Below are 8,860 nucleotides of genomic sequence, written 5' to 3' on the forward strand. Positions count from 1 at the left end.
GAGACAGGTTTGGGCCGGTGGCTCTAGGATAGAGGGCTACATTCAAGAATGTGAATGAGTACCCGACACACAGGCACACAGAGCCACCCTCCCAGCTCAGGTGCTGCGTATCACGGCCTCGCTGTGTGGGTGTGCACGCGTGTCTCCACTGCCGGCTCTCTCTGGTTCTTTCCCTCCCTGACTTGTCCTCGTCTCTTGTCTCTCTCTCTCTCTCTGGATCTCTCACTGTCTCTGTGTCTTTCCATCTCTGCTTGAATATGTGTGTGGGTTTCTATCTCTGTCTCCGCCTCTCTCATTACTCCTCTCTGTGCACCAGTCCAAGTGTGCCCATCTTTTTGTCTCTGTCTCTATCTCTGTCTCTCTGCCTTGGTCTCTGAGTCTCTCTGTCTCAATCTCTCTGTATCGAGAGATTCTCATTCCCAGCAGCGCCAGGGCGACTCCATGGGAGGTGGGGCCGGGGCGCGCCTTTGAGAGACAGGGGGCTGCCTACGCCTTTAAGCGCGGGGGCGCGCGGGGCCTGCGCCTTTAAGCGCGGGCGCGCGCGCGGCCCTGGGTTCCCGGCGAGGAGGCCGCGGGAGCGCCCGGACCCGGCCCGCCTGCCCGGCCCCCGCCCGGCCCCCGCCCCGGCCCCGGCGGGGGAGGGGTCTCTGAGCGCGGCCCCTCCCCCCTGCGCCCCCGCCTGCGCTGCGGTGCCCCCATTCCGCTTGTCTCTGCCTGTCTGTCCGTCTGCGCCCGGGCCTTGCCCCACCCGGCCCTGGGGCTGCCCCGCCGCCCCTCTACCCGCTGCAGCCGACCCCCTCCTTCCCGGCCAGCCCCCGCCGCAGCCCAGGAAGCCAGCCGGGACGCCGCCGCCCCAGACCCAGGGCCCTCACCTGGACCTCGGGGGCCTGCACTCCGAGATCGAATCAAGAGATCCGGAAACCCCGAGCCTGGGACTCTGATCTGGGGCCAGCACCCCTAGATCCAGCCGTGGAACCCCAGGACCTGGAGCTTGAATCCCAGTATCTGGGGCTGGAATCCCAACATCGGTTGCTGGGACCCCAAGATTTTGAGCCTGAACCCCATAATTTGGAACCTAGACACCAGGATTTGGAGTGGAACCCCAAGATTTGGCATCTAAGACCCCAAATCTGGAGCTGAACTCTGAATTCTGTGCCTGGGACCTTGAAATCTGGGACTGGGTTCCCAAATCAATACCCTGCAACCCACCATTTGGGACCTGAACTCTGGGATTTAGGCCTCAGTTTCCAAGGTCTGAACCAGGGGATTCCAAGGGGCCTGAACCCGAGTTTGGGCCTGAAGTCCTTGCTGCAGACCTGAATGCTGAAACCTGGGGCTAGAGACCTCCAAATCTTGACTCAGCACCCCAGTATCTGAATGCAGAACCCCCAGTGTCAGATCCCAGGACTGGGCTTGGAACTCACACCCTAAACTCCCCAGTTGGTTGTCTAGCAGCCCACGGCTGTTTGGAATCCCAAGACTCGAAGCCCCTGACCCTGAACTACCCAAACTGGGGCCTGGGTCTCTAAAACTGGACCCTAGAGGCCCAATATCTGGGGGTCTGAGACCTCAAGTATTAAGGTCTGGCAACTCCATTACCAGAGATTTGAGTGCAGGCACGGCCGACAGTCCCTGTGCAGAAGTCTTGGGGACCGGGAAGGCATGACCAGACGCCTCCTCCGGAGCCCTGACCTCTGACCCCCTTGGAGCCTGAGGACCCTGCTCCCGGGGGCGGTTTCCAGCTCAGGTAAGTCAACTGGGAGACCTCGTGGTGGGAAGGGACTTTGGAGGAGCTCTGTAGCTGCGGGTGGAGGTAGGTGACAGCCAGGTCCCTTTGGCACTCTTGGGGTTTCCCCAGGAAAGACATTTCCCGTGGGTCTGCGCAAACACTGCTGGATTGGCCAGCCCTGCCCCTCTCTGACCTCCCCATCCCCATTGATGGCATCTCCGAGTCTCTGACCCCCCACCCTTCCAGCTTCTCACCGTCTGTCCTGTCTGACCGTCTCGGCTGCCTCTCTCGTCCACGCTGCTCTCTGTGGTCTCCTCCTCCCTCCACCTCTCCTCTCAGTGACCATCTCTGCTCCCTTCTGTCTCTGGTTGTCTTTGAAACCCCCGTCCACAGCTCCTCTCTCCAGCACCTCTGTCTGCCCCTTCTCTCAGTGACCATCGCGTCTCTGTCCACGGCGCTGTCTAATCATCTTGCACCGGCTCTCTTGCCCTTTGTCCACCCTGACACTAAGCCTTGCTCTGTGACCGTCTCCAACCATCTTTGACGTCTCTGTCTACCACTCTTCTCTCCAGCCGCCTCTGTCCATCTCTGCTCTCTGCTGCCTCTGTCCCCCTTGCCCTGTCTCTGACCATCCTTCGCCCTCTCTCTCGCCTCCTCCCACCCCTGACCCTAACTCCCAGGCTACAGCATCGGACTGTCCCTGGCCTTTACTGCCCAGGTCTCCTCTCTCTTTCTCTCTCTCTTTTTTGTTGCTCTCCGATCATTTCTGTCCTCTCTGGCTGCCTTCCCTCTCTCTGATGACCTCTCCCCACATGCATACTCCTGACCAGCCGTCCTGGTCTCCGTGTGACTCTACATGCCTGTCCTTCCTCCTCTCGCTCACCTCCTTGCTGCCTTTGGATCATTTCTGACCACTTCTCGCTCTGACCGTCTTCGACCGTCCCTCCTGGACCTGAGCACCCCCAAGCTCCTCCCTCTCTTTGTCCACCTCTCGTCTTCCTGACCATCTCTGGCCACCTCTCCTCTCTGCTCGTGTCTGACCACTTCTCATCACCCCTGTCCCCTGCCCACCTCTTCTCTTTATGGCCATCTTTGACCCTCTCTTTCTGACCATGTCTAATGCCCTCCGGCTTACCTGCTACCCACCCTGGCCAACCGTCCTGTTCTCTGACATCTCAGACCCTTTCTAACCACCTCCCTTCCGTCCACTGCCCCGCCGTGCGTGACACATCTCTGAGTCTTGGGCCATCTCCTCTGGCTTTTCACTGTGTCTGACCACTCCTCTCTCCGACCATCTCCAACCGGCTCATTTGCTTTCAGCCCACGGTGACCCTCCCTCCTGGTCCCAGACCACCCCCGACGCCCCATGGGGCCCCTCTTCTGGCCTCGGCCTCCCTAACGCCCTCCTCTTCCCCGCAGGCCGCCCCACCCGCGATGGCCGTCCTCCCGTTGCTCCTTTGCCTGCTGCCGCTGGCCCCTGCCTCGTCTCCACCGCAGCCAGCCACACCCAGCCCGTGTCCCCGCCGTTGCCGCTGCCAGACGCAGTCCCTGCCCCTAAGCGTGTTGTGCCCAGGGGCAGGCCTCCTGTTTGTGCCACCCTCGCTGGACCGCCGGGCCGCCGAGCTGAGGCTGGCGGACAACTTCATCGCAGCCGTGCGCCGCCGAGACCTGGCCAACATGACGGGCCTGCTGCATCTGAGCCTGTCGCGCAACACCATCCGCCACGTGGCCGCCGGCGCCTTTGCTGACCTACGTGCCCTACGCGCCCTGCACCTAGATGGCAATCGGCTGACCTCGCTGGGCGAGGGTCAGCTGCGTGGCCTGGTCAACTTGCGTCACCTCATCCTGAGCAACAACCAGCTGGCAGCCCTGGCGGCCGGTGCCCTGGACGACTGTGCCGAGACGCTCGAGGACCTCGACCTCTCCTACAACAACCTCGAGCAGCTGCCCTGGGAGGCTTTGGGCCGCCTGGGAAACGTCAACACGCTGGGCCTTGACCACAACTTGCTGGCGTCCGTGCCCGCTGGCGCCTTTTCCCGCCTGCACAAGCTGGCGCGGCTGGACATGACCTCCAACCGCCTGACCACCATCCCGCCTGACCCGCTCTTCTCCCGCCTGCCCCTGCTCGCCCGGCCGCGCGGCTCTCCCGCCTCCGCCCTGGTGCTGGCCTTTGGCGGGAACCCTCTGCACTGCAACTGCGAGCTGGTGTGGCTGCGGCGCCTGGCGCGCGAGGACGACCTCGAGGCCTGCGCCTCCCCGCCCGCTCTGGGCGGCCGCTACTTCTGGGCTGTGGGCGAGGAGGAGTTTGTGTGCGAGCCGCCGGTGGTGACTCACCGCTCGCCGCCCCTGGCGGTGCCTGCAGGTCGGCCGGCTGCCCTGCGCTGCCGGGCGGTGGGGGACCCAGAGCCTCGTGTGCGCTGGGTGTCACCCCAGGGCCGGCTGCTGGGCAACTCGAGCCGTGCTCGCGCCTTCCCTAACGGGACACTGGAGCTGCTGGTCACTGAGCCGGGCGATGGCGGCATCTTCACCTGCATTGCAGCCAATGCGGCTGGTGAGGCCACAGCTGCTGTTGAGCTGACCGTGGGGCCCCCACCACCTCCCCAGCTAGCCAATAGCACCAGCTGTGACCCCCCGCGGGACGGGGATCCTGATGCCCTCACCCCGCCCTCGGCCGCCTCTGCCTCTGCCAAAGCGGCTGACGCCGGGCCCCCTACCGACCGTGGCATCCAGGTGACTGAGCATGGGGCCACAGCTGCTCTCGTCCAGTGGCCGGATCAGCGGCCTATCCCAGGCATCCGCATGTACCAGATCCAGTACAACAGCTCAGCTGACGACATCCTCGTCTACAGGTGCAGGGTCCAGGCAGTGGGGTAGCTTGGGTGGGGGAGTGAGGGCGGATGGCTGGGGGTACACCTGATATACCAAGCCGAAGCCCAGCTGAGAAATGCTATAAGGTTATAAAAGAAATCAGACAGCAAAGGTAAAAAACCGGGCAGCAAGGATAACAAGAATCAGACAGAAAGGGCAAAAGGCATCTGACAGCAGAGGTGAAAAGAAATCAGACACTAGCCAGGCACAGTGGCTCATGCCTATAATTCTAGCACTGGAGGAGGCCAAGGCAGGAGGATCGCTTGAGCCCGGGTGTTGGAAACCAGCCTGGACAACATAGTGAGACCCCGCCTGTACAAAAAAATAAGAAAAGTTAACCAGGCATGGTGGCACACGTCTATAGTCCTAGCTACTCAGGAGGCTGAGGCAGGAGGATCGCTTGAGCCCAGGAATTTGAGGTTGCAGTGGGCTATGATCATGCCACTGTGATCTAGTCTCAAGACCCTGTCTCAAAAAAAAAAAAACAAACCAGACAGCAAATGTTAAAATAAATCAGGCCACAGGTCTGAAAAATATCTAACAATAATGATAAATTGCCAAGCAAGGTGGCTTACATCTGTAATCTCAGCACTTTGGAAGGCTGAGGCAGGATTGCTTGAGGCCAAGATTTCCAGACAAGCCTGGGCAACATAGCGAGACCCTGTCTCTACCAAAAAAATTTCTTAATTAGCTGGGTGTGGTGGCACACGCCATAGTCCCAGCTACTCAGGAGGCTGAGGCAGGAGGATCACTTGAGCCCAGGAGCTTAAGGTGAGGGTGAGCTATGATCACACCACTGCACTCCAGCCTGGGCAACAGAGCGAGATCCTGTCTCTAATGATGATGATGATGATGATGGTAATGATAAAAGAAATCAGGCAGCAAGCGTCAATAATAACTAACATAAAAAAGAAATCAGGCGGCAAGAGTATAAAGTAATCAGGCCAGAAAAGAAGTTAATGCGGGGAGGGAGGTAAAAACAAATTTAAGCAATAAAAAGAGAAAAACCAGGTTTTCCAGATGATGGGACTAGGTCCAAGCCAGGCTGCAGGGAGAACAGGAGATCAAGCAGGAAGGCACAGGGATCCCAGGAAAAATGAAATGAGGCTGCCCCATCACAAAGGAAGTCGGCCCAGAGATTAAAAGGAAAATTGTGGGGAGGAGGTTAAGTAGAGACTGGGCTTCAGGTTTGTGCAGCATGAACTGCTCCACGTTTTTAGGGTTCTAATATGATGACATCTAAATTTTTGATTTTCTAAATCAAATTGAACCTTATTGAAGCTCCACTGGCCAGATGAACAGGAATATCCGGTTTGCCACACTTGGGGGTTCCCTTCTCTCTTCCATTGTTGCCAACACAAAACCTGGAGTTTACATCCTCCAGGAGATGGGCCGTGCAGCTCCAGCCCTCAAGCCGCAGAGCGCTGGGTGCCTCTGCTGTGGCCACACGTGGTCAGCAGTCGTGATGACCAAAGTCACCAAAGTCCAAACTTGCGTGGATGCCTGTGGATGACTCCTTGTCCTCACTGCCATGCTGGGCGCAGTCCCAAGGCCTGGGACTCTCAAGGGCTGGAGTCTGTACCTTGGGGACCTAGTACCTGGATCCCCCTTCCCTCCCCTGGGGTCCACACCTCAAGAGATGGCCACTTGCTTTTCTTTTCAGTCCTGGAAGCCCAATGAGCTCATTCCACTCCCTTTCTCAGAACGTTACTCAGTAGATTGCAAGGAGGGCCGACCCCTGAAAATCACACAAATCCTGGCCACCTTGCCTGGTGGGGGATGGGACAGATGCTGTCCTAGAGAGTCACCCGCCCACAGGTGATCATGGAGCTCCCCATACCTCTCCCATTAAAGCAGTGCAGATTAGACCACAAGGTAACTCTCCAACAGGGTGCCCGCCACAAAAGGAAATAGAGTGGAATTGGGTGGGAAGGATGAAAGGACCTGGGAAAGGAAAAGATAAATAGAAATCAGGCAACAGAGATCAAAGGGAATTAGCTGACCAAGCTGGAAAGAAATAAGGCAGCAGGGAGGGAAAGAAGCGGTGGTGACTGAGGCGGATTCATCCAACGCCAAGGGAACCGGATGGCAGCCCCACTGGCCAGCAGACTGTAGATACAGCACTAATATCAGTGCAGGGGCTGGGGGAACGCACCAGGTTAGAAGGAAATCAGGCAGCGTGGGACAGGGAAATCAGGTGGGTAGACGAGAGAGGATTCTAGCTGTACTCCAGAGGAAAAGCAGGCAGCTGGAGAAGGGAAATGGCGGGAGGCTGGAGGGAAGTCGAGAACCAGAGGGAAGCTGGGTGAGGGAATGGAGGGAGGGGGCGACGGAAGATCAGAAGTTGCGTGGGGGCCGTGGGGGCCGTAAGGCATTAGGTTAGAGGGAAATCAGACAGGCTTAGAGCAACACTGGGCAGTAGACCGGAGAGGTGACTGGTGGCAGGGCCACTGGGAACTTGGGTGGTGGGACCAGAGTGAAGTCAGGCAGAGTATAGGGCGAAGTCGGGCAGGGCAGCTGGAGGGAAACTGGGGGGCAGCGCGAGAGGGGAGCCAGGCAGCGGGGCGTGGAATGAGACGGGACTGCGAGAGCTCGAGTGGGGGCTGCGGAGGAAGTGGGCAGCGGACTAAAAAAAACCACCCCCGGGGGGGTTGGGGGCCGGCCAAGGGGAAAGGAACGGGGTTGGAGTGAAGCTGGCTAACAGACTGCAGGGGCGTCGGGTAGCACGGGAGGGGGGCTGGCAGCCAGAGGCTGACCCCTGCCCGCCTCCCCCTCCAGGATGATCCCGGCGGACAGCCACTCTTTCCTGTTGACCGACCTGGCGTCGGGCCGTACCTACGACCTGTGCGTGCTGGCCGTGTACGAGGATGGTGCCACGGGGCTGACGGCCACGCGACCCGTGGGCTGTGCCCGCTTCTCCACGGAGCCAGCGCTGCAGCCGTGCGGAGCCCCGCACGCGCCCTTCCTGGGCGGCACCATGATCATCGCGCTGGGTGGTGTCATCGTGGCCTCGGTGCTCGTCTTCATCTTCGTGCTGCTTATGCGCTACAAGGTGCATGGCGGCCAGCCCCCCGGCAAGGCCAAGACGCCCGCGCCCGTCAGCAGCGTTTGCTCCCAGACCAATGGCGCCCTGGGCCCCACGCCGGCTCCCCCGGCCCCTGAGCCCGCTGCACCCCGGGCCCACACCGTGGTCCAGCTGGACTGCGAGTCCTGGGGGCCCAGCCACGAACCTGTGGGACCCTAGCCAGGTGCCCCCTCTAGGGCTCCTCTGGCCACAGGGGCAGCAGGACCCGGACACCCCGAGGGACCTGGCCTCAGACTCACCAAATTGCTCACGGTTTTTAAAACTCTGATGGGGAGGGTGTCGGGGACATCAGGGCACAACAAGAAAGTCCTATTTTTCTAAGCTTGGGCCTGGACCCTTGCCCTCGTCTCTGTCTGTGGGGGTTGGGGGCATCGTGCACGGGTCTGGAGCTGGGGAAGCCTCCTCTGGGCAGAGACCCCCCCCCAGTTTGGTCTGAGGTCCCCAAGGGAGGCTGAGGACGGCCATCCATTCAGTCAAAAGACGCTCCTTGAGCGTCCACTCCGGGCATGCCCTGTGCTGGGCTATGCTAGGGGGACCCAGACAGCCCGTAGCCCTGTCCAGGGTCCAGTGGGAGCCAGATGTGTCTCCAGACAGCGATAGAGTGACCAGGGATGTGGCAATGAGGGAGGCCTAGAGAATTGTGATCTCCCAGAAGAGGGGACTGACTCAGCCTAGGGTGTGGTCAGGAAGGGCTTCCTGGAGGAGGTGACATGACCTGAAAATGACATCCGAAGGAAATAATTGGGCAAAGAGCAGAAGGAAAGCTGTTGCAGGCGGGGAGCCCAGCACAAGCAAGGGCTTAGTGAGTACCAGGCACTGGGGTGCTACAGTAGGGGGGGGGCGGGAAGGGTGAGCAGGGTCCAGGACCTCTAGGCCTAGGAGCTCAGACTCTGGCCCGATGGTGCTGGGGAGCCATGGAGGATTCTATGCAAGGGAGGGATAGGGAGGGATTGGGGCTATGAGGAGGGCGGACCAGAGGGGGAGACTAAAGCTAGGAGCCTGGGGGAAGCCAGGGCAGTGAGCTGGGTGGGTGAGGGCAAGGGTGTACCAGGGCAGCACGGGGGACAGGAGAAAGAGTGAGCTGACAGGGACACTCAGGAAGCTGAGTGGATGGTGATGGAGCTAAAGAGCCATGAGGGAAGGATGGGCCAGGGCAAGGCCCCGGGCCTGGCCAGGGG

General features: G+C 60.1%; 1 protein-coding gene across 1 annotated transcript; it reads left to right on the forward strand.

Moving 5' to 3' along the window:
• The first annotated feature begins 824 nt into the window (after positions 1 to 824).
• On the forward strand, positions 825 to 8,011 carry LRFN3 (leucine rich repeat and fibronectin type III domain containing 3). Its single transcript, XM_012651635.1, has 3 exons — positions 825 to 1,747; positions 3,149 to 4,578; positions 7,376 to 8,011. The coding sequence occupies exons 2-3, from the start codon at positions 3,164 to 3,166 to the stop codon at positions 7,839 to 7,841; spliced, it is 1,881 nt and encodes a 626-aa protein (XP_012507089.1). The 5' UTR covers positions 825 to 1,747; positions 3,149 to 3,163; the 3' UTR covers positions 7,842 to 8,011.
• The last annotated feature ends 849 nt before the right edge of the window (positions 8,012 to 8,860 follow it).

The sequence above is a fragment of the Propithecus coquereli genome, unplaced genomic scaffold (genome assembly GCF_000956105.1).
Source record: "Propithecus coquereli isolate 6110/MARCELLA unplaced genomic scaffold, Pcoq_1.0 Scaffold358, whole genome shotgun sequence".
NCBI lineage: Eukaryota > Metazoa > Chordata > Mammalia > Primates > Indriidae > Propithecus > Propithecus coquereli.

Bases quoted from the DNA above. Each gene is read 5' to 3' on its own strand.
- LRFN3 (XM_012651635.1), top strand. From the start codon at position 3,164: ATGGCCGTCCTCCCGTTGCTCCTTTGCCTGCTGCCGCTGGCCCCTGCC. The intron at 4,579-7,375 runs GTGCAGGGTCCA...CTCCCCCTCCAG, and splicing joins GACGACATCCTCGTCTACAG to GATGATCCCGGCGGACAGCC.